The following is a 19,347-nucleotide window of genomic DNA, read 5'->3' as shown; positions in this document are numbered from 1 at the left end:
AAGTTCCCTCCGTTCCAGTGCAAACTGGATACCAGCAGATTTGAGACTGCATTAAAATGCATACAGATGCTGTATAAGACAGCACTGAGTGCTTTCATGAATCACGGTCTTCTTGTACTTACGTGGCGTACATGATTCATTTGCAACATTTTGGAGCCGTCAAGCTAAGAATATGCTAATTCACTTCTACTTCACGGCTGTTCATAAAAAAAACAATACGCTGCGGAGGCCACTGCTGTACTGCTGCAGCGTGCGTCATCATCTGTGAGGTCAGTAGCCTTCAACGTCTAAGTAAAATTCCCTGCATTCATTGTACTTGCAGCATGAAGTGAATTTAACTCTCACTTCATACAGGATTCATGACAGCGGGCTGTAGCCACAGTTCAAGCTATAGATGCGAGTAAGTTCATTCAGAGTTCAGAGTTCATTACGATTTTATATCAGTTTGACCCTTAAAGGGAAAGAGCTCCTTCAAACAAAAGGCTTTTTGATTGTTTGCATATCTTGGGATTTCTAAATTGGCAGAAAAACACTAAATTCATCAATTCTGTCAGAGAATCAATGGAAATAACGATGAAGCGCAAAGCGTTAAAAAGCTTGAAGCACTATGAGGTAGTACTTTTTAAATAAATCAACCTCTTTTCAACAAGACAGATTCTCATTACCATGACGAAGCTATTTATCTGACATTTTCTCAAATTTTGTGTGGGTTGGGCATCGGACCAATCATGCAAAGTCTGGAACAGGTGGTAACACCTGCAGCCTGTCAATCACATGCACAAGTTGGACTAGTTCTTCTTTCCGGAATATTTCAGGAGAAAAATAAAAAAACATATTAAAAAGGCAAAATATAAGCAAATAAAAGCAAAAGGTAACGTGAAATAAACTTCAACTGACATAAACCTCGAAGGAAGCAAGATATTTTCCACAGTTTCTTCTTCTTAGTATAAAGTACTCCCTTGTTTTGAAAGGTCGCAGTAAAAAGTTTGGTCTTTGCTTCCCCTACACAAAGTGACATTTGTGGCCAGCTTCAATTCTCATCAGTTAAAATGTACTAAAGGAAAATAAAAAGTATCCAACAAACTGAAAGTTTACTTTTTATAACATTTTCCAACAGCAGCAACGTTTGCCGGAGTATGTTGGAGGACAGCTCAAAGTAACAGCAAATGCACTTTCAAAAAGCAAAACATTACCTCCAGTCCTGTGTTACGCGTCAGTTTTGGCGGCTCATCGTTGACTGGTGTGACAGTCACCGAGATGGTGACGGGGAGGCTCCGGCGCTCAATCTCATAAGCCGAGGCAGAGAGTGTAAAACTGTCCTCCTTGCTCTCGGTGCTGTCATGCATGTAGTAGACGTGTCCAAGTTTCAGCTGGGGAAGATAAAAAAAAAAGATCCAGTTGTCACTCCATTCTGAATCAGACCTGAATGGAAGGAAACGACATGAAATAGGCAGAGGCTGGGTGGGCCTAAACGTTGGTATAACATTTTACAGTTTCTCTAAAGCAACACTGCTTTAGCCATCATATCCTGGTTTACCTGAAGAAACCCAAATTCATGACATTGTTGCCATCTGAAATTCTTAAATTCTCAATTTGATTCAAATATTTTGGAGCATAATATCTTCTCAGATAGCTGTCCGTCCCCTGACACAGGGAACTCAAATAATTTTAATCATAATAGTAATTTTACTAATTATCTGGTGTGCTACTCAGCCTGTGAAAACATAATGTTTAATGTCTTTTGTGGCTCTGGGGGATCTTATTATTTCAGCTGAGGTCTGGAGACTACAAATTTGAAAAACATTTTAACAGAAAAACTGCGTTACAAAGTGAAGTTTGAGACATGGGTGTTTACTAGACAGGGAGAATCTAACAATAATATGCCGTTGGGACTAAAACCCTGAATATTTCATAAATCTGTCTCTCATTAGTCCACTAACTTTACAGAAAGCAGAAAATTCCCATTAATATCACTTTCTATCCCTTATTATCTCCATACACAATACATGTGGATTATTCTTTAAAGCAAAAGTTGATTTACTCAAATCTTTTAGGTTATTCCAACTGTGAGAAACATCCATTTCATTTAGAATAACAAAACAGGAATACCCAATTCGCGGATAATGTGAGACGGTACGTAAATATGGTTTGTCATTTTCTTGCCGAGAGTTAGCCAAGAGACAATTGGCCTAGCTTAGCATAAAGATTAGTCTTTTCTTGCCCAGTTTTTCATAGGGATTAAACAAACAGGATATGATGTGTCTTTGAACTTCAGGGGTGCTGGTAGGTGGATTTCTTTTTGGACCAGCCCGCTCTCACCAAATGGTCTATGAATGACACGACAATCTGTCAGTTAGCATGCAATGACAACGCCATTCTTGTCATTTTACGTCATGTAGTCTGCAACCTCTGCAATATAAATGCATACGTGTGACTATGCTACGCTCAAAGCAAGTGACGTAGTATGGAAGGTGAGAAAGACTAATTATGATGGTGGGAGGAAAAGACTATAATGCAATGCTATTTATACGCCTTCCCTTGGTTGTTTGGACAGAGACAGGCTCGCTGTTTCAGCCTGCTTATAGTCTTTGTGCTAAGCTAAGCTAACGGTCTCCTGACTATCGCCTAGTATTTAACAGGCAGATCCCAAATTGTCAAACAATTCCTCTCTTTGTTTTTAGGAGATGAGAAAAGATAGTACGTTTATGTTCTAACAGACCTTTATTTCTGTACAGTAAACACAATATCCTTTGTTGCCCTAAACAGATAATATATGCTTTCAAAGTTTTGAGATAAAGGCTATAATCAGGTCTTAAAGTCTGGCAGCAGCACATGAACAAGGAGAATCTCCCATGTGGGACAAAACCTTGAGGGGAACCAGATGCACAAAATAATTAGTCATCCTGTGTCAAGTGAGCTAGACGGAAAACAGCACCTGCGGCTGAGCCGAGTCAACTCTGTTGACTTTCTGCATACAGAAGAGAAATCCCAGCACCCTGAGTTGTTGTTTCTCAATCCTGTAGTCCTATCTGGATCAAATAATCTGCATAACATGTAACATTTTAATCTGACAAATGTACAGAGACTCCGGATACATCTCTGCAAAGAGGACAGTTGGAACTTTATCTCGACAAAAGCCAGTAAGCTGCTGTGAATTTGAGGGACCCGCTTCAGAGAGCAGGAAGTGCCAAATGGATCCCATATGACGGGCATCCTTCTGGAATAACAACCCCCATCATCATTACTGATCGGGAAAAGTCAGCGAGACAATGCTGGGACAATAAACAGTGGGTGGCTGTTAGACATGTGGCCTTCAGATTTACTTAGAGGCTGATGCACGGTGTCAATATATTTTCTTTCCAGTTTTGATTGATGTAAAAGGTTCTGTTTGTCTACTGTATTTAAAAAAAAGAGTAATACAAACCGCAGAGGACCGAAAACATTTTGTACTTTGTGAAAATTAAAGTTGCCTGTGAGGACTTTAAATAGGTTTCCACAGATGGAAGAGCTAATTGAGACCGGATGGAGAGCTGAACCTGATTAAAGCGAAGGTGTATCGGAGCAAAGTGTTTCAGATTTCCCATATTTCCACAAATTGGATCCCACTCAACTTTGCATATGTTACTGAATGTGTCCATGACTTGGTTGTTCAAAGCAGGAGTAAATCATAGTGAGCGCTGTGGGATAGAAAAAAACATTTTCTGACACAGATTCTATGGTAATGTGACACATCTGGAACACATGGCACATACAGTGAGTAGAGTGACGCACATTCATGTGGTTGGAGTTCATGTAGACACTCTCGAACACTCTCAGTTTTTCTCACTGAACAGCCACGATGTTACTGTACACTTACATAACCTCAGTGACTCAGTGAACTACCCAAGCTAGTGACTTTATCGCAAAATTACAACACACACTAGTTAGTCATTAAACATCATTAAACCTAGGGGGAAAAAAACCCGTCAACACAAAAAAGTGCACACGCACAACTTTAATTTAGAAACAATTAGGGTCTGGTTTAAATGCTCCACTGACTGAGGATTGGACGTTTATTCTTCAATGTGGTACTCATTTGGGAGAACGGACTGTGTTCCATTCTCTGAGTCTAACATTAAAAGAAAACAGAAAAACACAGCAAACAGTCTTTGTGACAGTTCCGTAGTGGCATATGATATCTATGTTCATTTTTGCCCCTCCGCTGCCAATGTAACCGTTGCTACGCAGTAGACCCATTTGAGTTGCACATTGGGTTCTTTGAGAGACACTGTGAGTGAGTCTGGCAGTAGCAAAGCGCGGGACGCTAGTGTGCACTCATATATTATTATAGGACTATACCGGGCCAGTTTATTTTGGCTCCAGGCGGTCCAAAGGCATCGTCAGTTTTTCCACAATGCTTCAGCAAAGTAGAGAGGAGTAGAGGGAGACCGGGGATAGATGCAGGAGCTATACGACGTGTGTCTAACTAGCGCCAGTAAACTATGTGGTCCATTCAGAATGCATGAGTTTTTTTTTCAATGGTCACTATACTCATGCATTTTTTATATTTTCCTAAAGCTGGGGCCTCCAAACCACACGGAGAGCGACCAGATAGCTGTGCTGCAGCAGCTTCACGTGTCTCTCTCCCCTTTCTGTCTGTTACAGCACAACAAATCCAAAACAGCACTGAGAAGTAACCAGGGGGATGTTTAATGGTGAAGCCTTGCTGTGGTAATCCTGCTGAACAGCCACCGCGATCTAGTCGAGAGAGGGAGATGCTGTACTCCCTGGAGTTATTAAGACAGGATGAAATGTGGATTTTGGGGGTGTTCTGGAAAGATTTTGGTCCCAGACTGACAAAAATATAAGAATCTCCACATTTCCACGATTCATGTCCTTTGAAGAAATGATTATTCGAATCACTTAATCTCTAAAAATTGTAGCTAGAGGCAATGCCTGTTGTACACATATATTAACAATTTGGTGAAACCAACCATTTGGTAAATAAAAAGCTCTGTGTTATATTTTACAAGGTTCTGCCCACAAACTGGGCAAACCACAATTCTAAAGGATTTAAGGTCATCATATTTCTCTATTGAAGGAGTAATTTCTGAAGATGCTGGTACGTCGAAAATATCCCCAACAAATGTAATAGATTTGTGTAAAATAATACATGCATGCACAAAAAATAGTGTGCTTCAGAAATATACATAAAAATGTGAAGAGCTGGATCAATGACCTTCCTCATTATAGCGATGAATCAAGCCAATAACATAGCATAGCATAGCATGCTACCATATTGGCGAGCAATGAAACTTAATTTGATTGTTGATTTATAAACTTTGAGAGTTAGTGAGGGAAATGATCATACAACAGTTTGAACCAAAGGTGCAAGAGAAAAATACAGCGTTGTTTGAATGAGGAGCCAGGGAGATGCGATTGTTTAGAGATCGTTGGTGACATTTTTTGTTGGAATAAGTATCTGAAGTCCTAATTTCTCTGTTTCTCTCATCATATCATTACGTACCTCTTCCCATGTAAAGTAAGTCACTTCGTCTCCATCAAGGTAACGGATCTCCCCGTGCTGTGGTGCCTCTTCCACAAGAAAGTCGATGTTTGCTGAGGTGTAAAAGGGGTGCGAGATGTTAACAATCTCGGCGTTAATTGCCCTGCTGAGGCCTTCCTTCACTGTAAAGTTGAAGGTCTGGATGGGGATGAGCTGGGGCACGATGTTCACAGAGATGTGCAGGTCCTCCACTGAAGTAAAACCATTGCTGACGTCAACTGTGAAGGCGTCATTGCCCTGAATGAGATGGATGTTCAAATAAGTTATTGATATACTACAAATAGACTTTGTGCCTTAGATTCATCAGAGGTTGTTTTTTGTCTGATTTTACTATCGGCGTGAATATGAAAAAGAACAAGCTGCCACATCTGATTTACTATGCAACAGCAGAATAAATGATATGACAATAAACCTGGATGGATGCAGACACATAGAGAATGCGTCCCTGATCAATGTCCTCTTGAGTGAAGGAGTGGATGTAGTCGAGGACAGGCGAGGCTGTGCTGTCCGAGCTGTTTGTGAGTTTGACCACGTGGCCGAGACGAGGATGCTTTTTAATGGTAAACACCATTTCTGTCGGAAGAATATCAGCTTGATCCACCTAAAAAGCAAAAGTTCGTACTGTTAATTTATAATCTAATCTCTAAATATTTCATGTCTTTTTTTTGTATAATGACCATCTAAAAGTGATTTGTGTGAAGTGCAAAGATTAAGCTTTCTGGTGAAAATGCAGCATACATACTAAAATTGTTTGACTTTTTAAGTGCGGTGGTGATAGTCGCTGCTGTCCCCCAACACAATGCATCATGGAAATAGAGGAACTACTCACAGCTGGCAAAAATGCCAGAAGGACGACTCCACCATTAGTATAACAAATCAAATATAATAAAACAAAAGTTTTCATTTGGCCGTGGTGTTTTAAATAGACATCTGGAGTTGGATAGCTTTTATTACTTCCTTTTAGTACAGGAACAGTATTTTAAGTTAATATTAGTGCACTACATTCATTTGTTGTATATTTTTATCAATATACTGTAAACGTTAGTGCAGTTAATACCTGATGGTGAAAGTAGAGCATATAGTATCTAACTAGAACACTGTGACTGTATGGAACTTTAAAAGAATACATTTTTTGACATTTGGTAACATTTAAAGTCATGCTGGAGATTTACACGCAGGCAGATTGATGGTCATCCCACTGAGTAGACTTAATAAACTCTCTGGAGCCTGAAGCAGGGGAGTGTTTAGCAGGCTTTGTTCAATACATATTTCAGGAGTATGTGTACTAGGTGTCTAGATTCTTCCCCAGTCAATACTGCAGATTGTGTGCACTCTGGTGAAATGAAAGTTTAAAAGAAAGAATTCAAGATATATATAGAGAATGTCTTATGAATGGGCCGCCAATTTAAACCTCATTAATTGCATTCAAGATGAAGTGCGGGCAGGCTCATCTTATAAATTACAGTGGGCTTCAGGAAGCTCCTCAGGGGATACTTAGTGCTCTGTTTTCCACACTTAATAGACTGTAATTTAGTACATAAACTAGATGAAAAGCAGCAACTGCACAGTCATATTTAGCCCTGCTTTCATGTGGTTATGATGTAGATTAGAGACAGGGTTACAAAACAGGGCAGTGTGCTTGAATGACTCATGCAAAAGATCTATTTCACAAACAGAAAATAAACTTGAAAAAGACAAAGACAATCTGTCACATAATCACTGCCAAGTTGTATAAATATTAAATGCTGTCTTGCTGAATAAAAACAAATGTGTGCTTTCGATTAAATGTCAGCCAAGCAAACTAATAGTATATTTGTGATCTGTAGCTCTCAAGCACGTTTGTAAATCTTCCAGTTAGTGTAAACAAATCACTATTGCTCAACATATTGTAATGAGTCAGTTAACATTACCTTGAGATTATCCTGGTTGATTACGGTGTGCTCTCCCTCATAGGAGATGATGACCTCATTGGTTATCACCTCAGGCTCAGAGAGGTAACCTTGCTTGAATATTTTAATCCTGAATGTGCCTTCTTCAGAATGTCCTCTTGCTTGGACGGCGAAGCTGAAGGAGTCCTTGGATCTAAGACTTTCATAACTATGCTCATAAGAGACAACGCCTTTTTTCAGGTCCTCCTGGGTAAACTCTGCAGCCTCAATCCCACTCACAATAATCCTGCCGTCGTTGGGTGGCGATGTGACCTGGAACTTGATCTCACTGTCGTCTCTGATGTCCATGTTAGAGTCAGCGCTCAACAGGGTGGTGTTAAGGGTCTTGGTGCTTCCATGGTCAATGACAATGATTGTGTTGTTTACTACTCGGAGGTAGGGCTCACCTGCCTGGATGTCAAGCAGCGCGGTGGTCTTGTGGAAGCCATCTGACACCTGCAGGGAGAATCGCTCCCGGTCTGCTCCGTGGTGAATGAAGAGGATGTTCTTATCTCGCAGGTCGGCTTGTGTGAAACGGAACAGGGGCTGTGAGGGATTAGATGTTGAGACGATGTTGCCTGAGAGTATTCCCTCACGAGCGTAGACAATTTGGGTGTCATTGAAATCTGAGTCGTCATCTTTAAACTGAATGACATCAGTTGTTAGCAAACGCTGACCGTGGCGGACTATATTGAAAACTTTGTCCACAACCCTCACAGGAGCATGCTCATTCTTGGATTGGATGGATAATCTGAAAACTCCAAACGCTGCTTCTTCATTGTCATTTTCCGCTCCTTGATCAAATGCTGAAAAATGGAACTCGTCACTGATCGTCTTAGAGCCATCATGCTTGTAAATAAGCCTTTCAAACTGGAGGTCTTCATTGCTGAATACTCTTATCGCCCCCTCAAATCTAGTTTGCCCGGATGGGGAGTCCCTAATCAGTCGCCCATACTTTGGCCCCTGTGTGACGCGGTACATGAAATCTGTAGAACCTGGAGAATGTATCCAAAGATAGTTTTTGTCCAGAGTATTCTCGCCGCCCTGCATGACAACCAGCTTCTCATTAGTCAAAACAGGAGCATCGGCATTGGCGAGGATGGTAATTGGAAAGGTGTATAGAGGGGAGTACTGATCATCAGCAAGGACTCTGAACTGGAACTGGTCTGTACTATCCACAGTTCTTTGCACACGCACACTGTAGCTAATAGTACTGTCCACAATGTCCTTCTGTGTGAAGATGTCCCCCCCATTCAACTCTCTGTCTGACAACCGGAGACTACCGAGTGTTGGAGGCTTGACAAGGATGTATTTTACAGTTTGTGGATCTGGGTTTTTCCCTCTTACTTCTGCTTGAAGCTCTGTGAGTCCGATTGTTTGCTCTTCACCTGACTCCATCTCTAGTGGAACCAAGGTAGAAACTTTCACTTGTGCAGGGACAATCTTGACCAAGAATGTGTGGTTCCAGATGGAGAACTGCCCCAGGTGGACGTTGAATTGAATCCGCTCAGTTACAATATCTTCCTGGTCAGTCGAGTCTGTGCTGACATATCTAAGGCGATCTTGATCCAGATCAAATTGATGGAAAGTTGTAACCTGCTTGTACATTCCATCACTTGTCCTGATCTGTAGTTCTCCAAATATTAAAGGTTGTGTAATGTTATACATAATATCTCCATTACGAGGATGAGCGATGACAGCCAGATTTTGAACGCCAATGGAGGCGTTGCTTCCTTGAGACAAGAGAAGGCCAGTGTTGGTGACAATAGTCATATGTGGCTGTGTCACAGATAACGTAAAAGTAGTTGAATGGCTTACTGACTGTCCATCAGACACCTCCAAGGTAATTCCAGTAGCTCTACCCCCTCTGTCTATGAAATAGATATTTCCATCTTTTAATTCCCTGCAAGTGAACTCTGAAATGCTCCTTCCTGGCTGCTGACCGTTTTCCAAGTAACCAACTTCCATGGAAGGCTCTGGGGTCACAGTTACTACTAATTCATCACAGCGGGTGTCAGAATCTGTGATTTTAATAAGGCTGAGACTTAAACGAGTTCTGCCGTTTTCTGTGATGGCGATTTCTCCTCCACTAAGTTGTGGTATATCATTGACGGGGAGAATTTCAATTTGGAGGACATACTCCTGAGGAGTCTTTAAACATTCTGGAAGGTAGCTGTTACTTTCAGCAACCACCTGCAGCTGGACTTGATCTGCATGCCTTTCATTTCCATCATGAATATATTTAATTTTCTTATTGATGACATCGAGAAGAGTGAACTTTTGTGTGCGTCTTGTATTAGTGTTTATGTCAACCAAGCCATACCAGGGATCATTCTGGATAGTAAAGATTATCTGAGATTGACGCATTCCTGCAGCACTGAGGTCAAATGTAGGACTTAGGTTGTTGATAAAAAGTAAAGCTTCCCCACCTTCGGGCACAAGCAATGGGCTGACATCAAGAAGTTTTGTGACATTTCTGAATATCTCTGGCGTGTCATCTGTTGGGTAGCAATGCTGGTCATTGATGTCCATATCAACATATCGGATGCGAACAGGTGGAGAAGTTGTAGTTGCGTCTGTGTCATAGTAACTTGAGTAGTCATATTCCTCTCCTTCACATTTAACATGAACATCTTTGGTCACCAAAGCATCCTGCAGGCTTCGATCTTTCTGATTTACTTTGATTTCTCCCAAACAACCAATGAAGGATTCTGCTGTCATTTCCTCTTCTGCACGACTTAAGGACCCGCTCTCACGAAAGACGTCCTTCATTTTCCCCTGTATGCCACCTAGATACAAGTTTCCAACCAATTCCAATTGTTGTGATGAGTCAAGAGGAAGGGAGGAAGACTGGCTATCTACATTCAGTACAAAAGAGTCCTGACTGACTTGAACCTTAACTCTATGCCACTGATCATCATCCAGCTGCACCTGCGTATTCTCCAGTATCTCCAAGCCACTGCCGAGGTCCAGCATGCCTTTGAGATAGCCTTTCACAACACCAATAGCAATAAAGTCTGACTCTCGGCCAGGGTGGAAAATGAGTAACGCATCCTCAATGGTGGTTTTCATTAGGATTTCTAAGACCCTTGGAGTACCACTAGCCCCGCTCCAGGTAGGAAATGACACAAAGGAATCAGGGGTGCTGAAACTAGTTGCCTCCCCATCACCAGCCTCAAACTCACTGCTGCAGGATTCCTTTGTGTCATGGCATTGTTTAAACGCCTTGCTGAGAATATCAAACTGGTGGGACTCAAATTTGACTTGAGTCATGCAGCCGCGGAAAGGGGGAATGGCATTGCTGAGGTAGGGAGCATCCAGGTCTCCGGTTCCTCCAAGCCAAATGCCCATGTCGATATTGAGCTGTTCGCCGTCGTCATCTACAGGAACATATGTTGGGAAGAGCTCATCAATTGTCATGGTGAGTTTGCCAATGAGCAGTGTGAGGGAGATTTTGTGGTCCAGAAGGTTGTTCAGCTGCACTCCTTGGGATGAGGACAGTGTCACCTCACCAGCCCCCATGTTCATCCGTGCCTGAGGAAAAACAACAACATTGAATGTATTATATTAAACTTACAATACATTTCAGGTTTTGTGCATGCAAATTGGGGTACGTTATTGGTGAGTAATTGTTCATTATCTAACAAATTGGCAGCACATTGATGCCTTCCCTAAAATGGATGTACACTACAAGTTTGTTCAGTCCTGTCATTATTTACTCTATGAGAAACTCTCTCTTGAATGGACAAATAGCAACCCAAATGTCCTCATCAAAACACTTGAATTCAAGCTTCATTTTATTGCTATGTTAACATTTATGATAAAGGCAGTGTATCTACAATGCCCCCCAATTCCTCACAGTGTTGACTAAGCTACATTTTGAAAATGGACTATCTGTAAGAACATTCACTGATAACAGAGATCTGCGTTTTGCTTAAATAAAATAAAATTACATAATTCTTACACATGCAAGACAGATAAGGCTATTCAATTATTATAAGACTATTTGCTCAGTGCATCTCATATCACTCTGAGTAACAGAATGAAGAAAACTACGAAACATAATATTTCCTTTTATTACACATTCCCTGAGATTTCACCTCAGGAAATTGCAGAGCTACTGTGCTTTCTGGGGAAAATCAATATAAATCTCTGTGATAGCACACCTGATGCTAATTCTGCTGCTTTTCACTGTTGTCAAACAAGTAATTATAGATGTAAAATGTCACGTTTGTTTTCAGAATGGCACCTATGAAATGTGTTGTAATGTGTGTTATATTTTAGCTTCTATTTCATTTTCATTGAAGTCATTTACAAAGTGATGCAACCATGCTCATACAATCTCAAGTTTTGATTAGTATTCACCTGTACTTTCCCGTTTTGGAGCTCAAGAAACAGGTAATCTTCCATTCCTGCAGCCAGAAACAGCAGCCCACTTCGCCGACTCGTCTTGATCTGTAGTGACAGGTGGAAGGTGGAGACATCTTGGAAGGCTTGTAAACTGCAGTGGCTGTCCCCAAAGTAGGATTCTGCGAAGAGTGAAAATAGAATATAAAGATAAGAAAGAGGCATCTTGTCGGCTTAGAAGTCAAAAGCATGCTACATATCTGCAACAATTTAGTGATTTGAACTGTATGTCACCCCACACACATATTCTCTTTGACTGTGCATTTTTTAATAGAGACAATAATGACACTTTTGTCCGTTTGCCATTTCAAAAGAAAATAGTCTAATCTCACAATTTGTATTCTCGACACTGTGGCAACATGTATCACTACATTGGGATAACATAAAGATAACATGCATAAGACGATAAATACCCATCATGTACTGCTGGATGGCAACTCTGTGAATTCTAATGTGGAAGTTTGGAGAAACTAATTACTGTATATGAGCATTTTCCTGAGTGTCACGTTACAGTGCAACTTGCTCAGGACTGATTTCTATATTATCAGGTGCCCTCCAGCTGCTCCTGGATGAAGAGGAGCTCCTCTGGCCTCAAAGGGATTCACTCACTGAGACATCAGTCATTACCCCTGCGGAGGTTTTCCGGGCATATAGAGACTTGGGGCGCAGGATTTCCCAGGCTTGAGCTGTCTCGTTTCCAATGATATGCTAATTCAGCCACCTGCCTCGGACTGTGCTCTCCGAGGCCCTCGACAAAATGTAAACCACGAAAGAAGTCAATTATTTCCCAGTGCACATGCTCTGAAATTAAACTGGACCACCTCCAAGACCCCATTTCTTCAGCATTGGTTTTCCATGGCCCTAGCCAAGAGATATAGAAAAGGAGCTTTCCATTAGCCACCCACTCGCCCTCACAAGGGACAAGACACAGAAACTCATTGGAACACAGCGAAGAAGGCAGTCTTCGGATCACAAAATGCTAACTCTTTGGAATAGTAAAGCAGAGACATTGCTGTGTCAAAGTTACAACATTCTTATGAGATCATGTCGACCAAAATACTCCCTCAAAATCAACAGTAGCATCCAGTAGCCTAGCAGGGCGGTGGGCTTAATGCCATGCAGCAAAAAATGTCCCAGAATAACTTCTCAGACACGACTGAGTCAGAGAAAATAAGGCACCAAACATTTGCATTCATAAATGGAAAAGGTATTTCCTCAAGACTCTGTTCGCCAGTGTCCGCATGAGAACAAATGCGTGTATGTGTGTGCCTTTAAAGGGCAGCTCGTGTCTGTGTTGCATCTACATTAATGCCACGCTGCCGACCGCAAAACACCGAAGGGTACATTTGTTCTTTGGTTGCTCTTCTTGTAAATTAACCCCTCCAGACAAACAACAAACACTGGAAATGTGAACAAAGACCATCATTTTGATGTCAGCGAGGACGAAAGCGAAGCTTTTATCATGGTGCCCATGCTTTCGCAATTTCACTAAGAGGCATTTGCTTTTGCTTCCAAGGCTGCTCTGTCATGAACAAAGACAGTGATGAACGTTCTCAGCGCCCGGCCAGATACACGGAGACATTTGATTACACTGCTGCACAGCACCGGTCTCCTGTGGCGAAAGATACACCACGCTGGTGGCTCTTAGAAATAAATATCACAGGAAATAGTTTTTGACATTATCACATTTTGCATTTTGCAAACCATATAGCGTGAATTCTAACAAATGAACTTAAAAACTTTGGAAAACACTATTAAAACTACAGCCATGAGATGTTTCCTGGTAATTCAAAACGAGAATTGAGATGAACATGCAAATATCATTTGTATTATTGAATCAAATGGAATTATCACAGTCACACATCATTCATTTTCAAAATGTCACTTTTCGGAGGCTATTGTCGTTAGCTGCTACTGACTGTGCTCCAGGCTATTATGGTACTGTTCAGAGAGTTTCGAGTAAGGCTAAAGTATTCCAAATGAAAGACTAGTGCTAATTGCACAGGAGCCTTCAGGCTGAAACTGAAAAATGGAGGAACAGAATCTTTTCTTACAGGCAATTGCATTAACAAAGAAAATCGCAATGAGCTCCATGGTTCTTAAACCCGAGCTTTTGTTGGATTGTTCACTGAGCATGGGGATAAAAAGCTGAAGGAGAGAGCGATGCCAAGACAATTCTGCCTCGGGATTTTCTGGTTCAAATTCAGCTCGCTGCTGTTGCCTTCAGGAAAAAGGAGCACGTTTTCTAATGATACACACAATAGCTTTACTCTCTGCAATGTACCTGGACCTGGAATTCATTAGTTCCCCAGCTAAGCTGTATAAAGCTCTGTATAGAACAGGCTTCATGTGGGGAAAGCACATTTTAAATATCTGTACAAATGCACTTCCTTTGTCTCTGCGTTCTTGCTTAAACATTTTTCTGCCTTCACCCCTATGCAAAAAAGTTACTCATACCTACAGGATGAAGGAAAAACATTATCATGAAGGGCTTTTGAGAATGTGCATCACACGACTCCTGTTGTCTCTCCTGCAACATAACACTCAGCTATATTGTCCATCTTTCAGGGGCTGGGTGTAGATAGGATCTAGCCAAGGTGATTCCGCTGACAAGGCATCATTATCTGTAAAGGATCATCCCTGCTCCCGAAGAGTGTAAGCTGGAGCTGTGAAGCTGCTGCGACACTTTGGTGTCAGTCTCTGTGTGGAGGTTTAACCACCAAAGAGGACATTCTCTGATGCCCTTTAGCTACCACACCCCTCCTCACAACTACTTTATTGTGCGTCAAGCAGAATCCTGGTCTCAGGCCAATGCAGATGGCTATAATTTGATGACTGACTGCGCTTGTATTTATAATGCTCGAGGAAACCGAGTCTTCCTCTCTTTCACGAGCCCCTGAATGAATTACTTGTCTGTCTTTTCCCTTTCCTCCTCCTCGTCTCCATCCTCTTTTGGTCTCAATCTAGCAACACATGTCCGGAAAAAAGCTACAGGGAAGAGAGACACGCTGACCACAAGTGCAGGAAGATTGGAGCCTTTCGGACGACTTTGCGTCCTGTGACTTGACTGTGCAGATAACTCAGAGTCACTTTAGGCATATTTTAAGTATGCGTGAAGATGAGACTGACAGACAAGTCTGAGAGAGCCTTTGGGATGCTTTTGGTGCTCTGATTGTGTTGGTCACGAAATAAAATACACAAATCCCAAGCACAATATCGTGTGTAATTGACTAATGTTAGTGTGAAGTGAAACAGAGTAACACACAATTCTACTTCATTATCAACACGATGCTCCACATTTGTTTCAAATCATTTCCTTGTTTAAAACGCAGAAGTAAAGGATACCCAGTGTGTTTTACCCTACTTCAATATTGCCATGGTAGCAATGCCTAGAATCCAAACAACCCACCTCCTTCCACCTCCATGGTTAAACCATGGTTAGCTCTACTATAAATAGTGGTTATGTTGGTCATTTGTTTTCTTTGCTGGGCTGTGTCTGTTACAACAGGACATGCTGGCTTCTGGAGACAATTATGTGAAGGATAGGGTGTTGTTAACTGTAGACATAATTGAAGAGCTTTTAAGGGTGTAATGGCATTGACAGTATGTCAACACGGTCATTAGCAATTACATCGCTCACAAGGGTCAATAGCATTTGTGCTCGTGATAAACATTAGATTTCAAGTTAAGTCCCCAGATATTAGAACATGGATCATAATACATACAGTTGTACATCAGAAATCTACTAATGCCCACCAGCGCTGATAGGTTGACCGAGCAGAGCGCATCAAGGGGGCGACACGGCGCTCCACAACTTTCAGCATTTAGTCTATTTTGACAAAATTGGTGACTAGCTGTCGTATCAGAATGTTAAGTGCAGTTAGCATCTGTAATTTGTTTACAGTAAGTTAGCTTGTTAGCTTCTAATTGGCAGTGGCTGGCAGCGTCAGTGGTTGTGAAACATGCAATAATATCTAGTGGGATTTCTTGGTAGTGGGAGGAAGCTCCAGGCCATAGTTTACATCCCAAAACTGCACATCCTACCATGTTTGCTGTCAAAACATTCACTATGCAAACTTTCGTTCTGACAGGTCCGCACTGTGCTAAAGGTTTTTTTGCAGGTGTTGTATCAAAGACTGTTTCCTTTTCAAGATGTTTCGACATGTGGGTATTAGACAGCTATTGGCTTACACACTTGTGAGTTGTAGAATCTAGCATGCCCCGAGTAGGCTATGTTTAAATCTCAGATTTTAGGCAAGTGCACAGACATCTATCTCCCCCATTCAGCAGAGGAAATTGAAAACATCTCAACCACCTCCCTCTATGGAGGAAAAATCAAACAACCTGGAAAAAAAACCTACCACTGAACATAATCCCTACAGCAATTATGTAATTAGCAAAGTAAATGCATGGTGTATATCTAGGTAACAGAGTTGCCAGAGCATTCCTGTGGACGTGAGCTTCCATAGGTTTGTCAAAATGTTCAGTTATAATTGGAAAAAACACTTAATGATGAAGAATTGCCGCTTCAGTTTTTGTTTGGTAATCAGCTGTGTGTTAATTCAGATGAATGCAACAACATCAAATGATATTCCCACACTGATCACAGCACATAGCTTAAAGGAAGTGACCGTGTTGGTGCAACATGTTTACAGACCTGACTCTGAATACAGCAGTCTGTATAAAAAGAATACTGCTAACTCCAGCACTGTTAAACAGCAGAGAGCAGAGCCACAACTCTACATACCTTGACAGCGCTGCTTTATAAGGACCCCCTCCCCACTCTGCCCCTTCCCCGCTGACTTTTCAGAAATCACTAGGGACACACTTTTACAAGCTTTTATAGAGCCATTGCTCAGGCCAGACTATGTCAGTGTGAAAGCAAACACAACATCACGTTAGTCCTCTTTCAAATCCCCACCTTCATCTGCATCCCTCTGAGACACTCCAACGCTAGCCAGAGTGAGGAGGTACAATACATATAAAACACAGGCTTGTGGAGCCTCAGCGGGTGGCCTCCCTGGCAATGATTTTTCAGGCTCCTTCTTTGTAAAACGTACACTTACACAACAGACAAGGGGGTGGCGGCAGCAACGAAAAATTATGACCTTTCCCCGTGAAAGGAGAATGGCAGTGTAATGTAATTTCAGTTTAGGAAAATGGACCTGAGAGAAAAAAAGGGAGGGAAAGCGTGGAAAGGATGTGAAAGACTCAGTGTTGTCTGAGTTTGTGCTGTTAATTTGAGAGGGGGTCTGAAAGGCCGGGTTTCTATACACAATGAATAGGAAAAAGGAACTTTCTTTGGAGAGAGACAGAAAAAAGGAAAGGGACATTTTATCTCTGTAGCAAACTTGTTTTGTCAAGGAAGACGGACTTTCACTGGATTGAGAGGAGATTGAGAAAAGGAAATCAGAGAAGTGGAAGGTTATATAGAGGAGTAGTAGCGGTAGAACGCACGGCATCCAAAGAAATCACTGGAAATCATTGTTTAAAACTCCAGAAACTCGCCATGAACTCTTCTCTTCGGCCTGCACACTCTCTTGCAATGCTGCCAGTGAAAACATTTCCATCAAATGTTGGCTGCATTTCAGTTTCATGTTAACATTGCCATACCGTATTTCAAGGCAACAGCGGACAAAGAAATAGTGTGCTGCTTCAAAACTACACAATGGGACATTCTCAAATTTTCGAGCCAGGCTTCAACTACAAGGTAAACATCTTTCCTGAAACCCAATGTTCCAGCCGAATAAGGCGTGCGCGACCAATTCACAGTTTGTTGGCTCATCGCACTCAACAAAAGGACTCGGTTATAATGACTTTGGGCTCATGATCTCACTCACCTCACAACATTGTAACACAAACACAGCAGTGAACAGAAGCATTGTGGTGACTCGGGGCTCTGCTGTAGTTTATGGCTTTCTAATACAAAGCGCGCCTCTGTCGGCCCAGCCGAGCTACGGAAGCCATCAACTGCCAAGGTCCCAGTGGGTGGGTCCTGTTAAAATAACCCCCCTGTGACATCAGAGGATTGACCCCACCCTCTTCATACTATTTCAACCTATATTCCTCCTTACACCAACTGACCCCCTCCACAGCCCTTAACACACACACTTTCTTTTGCCAGGTTCTCATTCACTGCAAGGGAACGTTCTAACGAGTGATTGTTTATACATTAACTGTGACTTTCTCTGTTTCCCCTCAGCTCGAACAAGGCTGTTTATATTTTGAGCTGAGGGACATTTTAACACAACGGTAATGAATTCCACTGTGAAATCTCACCATGATAAAAGTGTGTCGAGGGAGAGGACAGGAAGGACGAAAGCCGTGCCAAATAGTGATGGAAATCACGTATAGACTATTAAACCTAAGACTTTTACAATGATACATTTCTCATCTTGCGGAATACAAAGTGTCCTGTACTTTTACACCTGACTTATCCTTATAAAGGTAATTAAAGGTCAATAAGGGATTATCATTACCCTACAGTACTTTATTTTAAAACTGAGAGCACTGCATGCAACGCACGGCTGCTCTGGCTTTGTTCCACAGCACTGACGGTCCAAGTTAATTGCAGGAGGAAATTAGACAGCATTTAAGTAGAGCCACTTAAGGTTCTAATATTTACAAAGTCAACACAAAATGGGCGGGCACAGACGTTCTGTGTCCCGTTGCTACATCTACTGATTAGGACTGATAATTAAACAAAATTATGTTAATGTTGGTTGTTTTAGGCCTCTGAAGCCCTCATCTTTCTATATGATGTATCTCGGTTTAGCTTATACCGCAGGCATGGTTAAAAGGAATTGTAGGACTTTTTGTAATGTTTTGACACTTTTTGCATGGCTTGGGGTTCCAATTGTAATCCATTCTAACTAATTACAATAAGTTAGCTATCCAAGCTGTAAGATGTCAAAGATGAGTCCAATATGTCTTTGACTTTATCGTGTTATTCTTGACATTATGTAGACATGTGTGACCTGTTGACGTATATGAGAACTGGATACAGCGTTGGAGACGGGGCACCGTTCATTCCAATGAAAGTTACCCAGTGGTGCATATAATTATTATTACCTGGATCTTCCGCATCCAGGGGGCACAGAGAGCAAGTGCAGAAACCTTTACTTTAGTCCCGCCTCCCAACTGCTCGGCCCTCTCACATGAACGGCAGTTCATTATGCCTAAGGAAATAACTGGATTTGGAGATTTTACAACTTTTAGGATCTAAAGTGCTGTTTAAGTGTTTGTACAGGGAAATTGATTTACCTCAAAAAGGAATACAATTTAAATATCCTTTGAGTTGCAGATGTCTCTTTTACCAATGTAAGTCTACGATGAAAAGTCATGTGCCGAAACATGGAAGTTGTAATTCCACGGTTTGGCCACTATAAATAAATTGGGTTGAGTCCGGCGCTCTTCCTGGAGGCTCGGGCGGTCTTATGTCTTATATTAAATTACTCTTTTGTTTCA

At 41.6% G+C, this 19,347-nt stretch overlaps 1 protein-coding gene across 1 annotated transcript in view; it reads right to left on the bottom strand.

Annotated features, from left to right (window-relative positions):
- The window catches only part of cspg4 (chondroitin sulfate proteoglycan 4), a 63,051-nt gene that overhangs the window by 14,338 nt on the left and 29,366 nt on the right, over window positions 1–19,347 (bottom strand). Inside the window, exons 2-6 of the mRNA XM_076089987.1 lie at window positions 11,839–12,002; window positions 7,456–11,007; window positions 5,958–6,146; window positions 5,507–5,782; window positions 1,194–1,370 (exon numbers count right to left, since the gene is read on the bottom strand). Of these exons, the coding sequence (XP_075946102.1) occupies window positions 1,194–1,370; window positions 5,507–5,782; window positions 5,958–6,146; window positions 7,456–11,007; window positions 11,839–12,002 (4,358 nt within the window). The remainder of the gene's footprint in view (window positions 1–1,193; window positions 1,371–5,506; window positions 5,783–5,957; window positions 6,147–7,455; window positions 11,008–11,838; window positions 12,003–19,347) is intronic.

Source organism: Anarhichas minor, unplaced genomic scaffold (genome assembly GCF_050575085.1).
Source record: "Anarhichas minor isolate MPS153535 unplaced genomic scaffold, ASM5057508v1 ptg000011l, whole genome shotgun sequence".
Lineage (NCBI taxonomy): Eukaryota > Metazoa > Chordata > Actinopteri > Perciformes > Anarhichadidae > Anarhichas > Anarhichas minor.
This window is presented reverse-complemented; position numbering and strand designations above follow the sequence as displayed.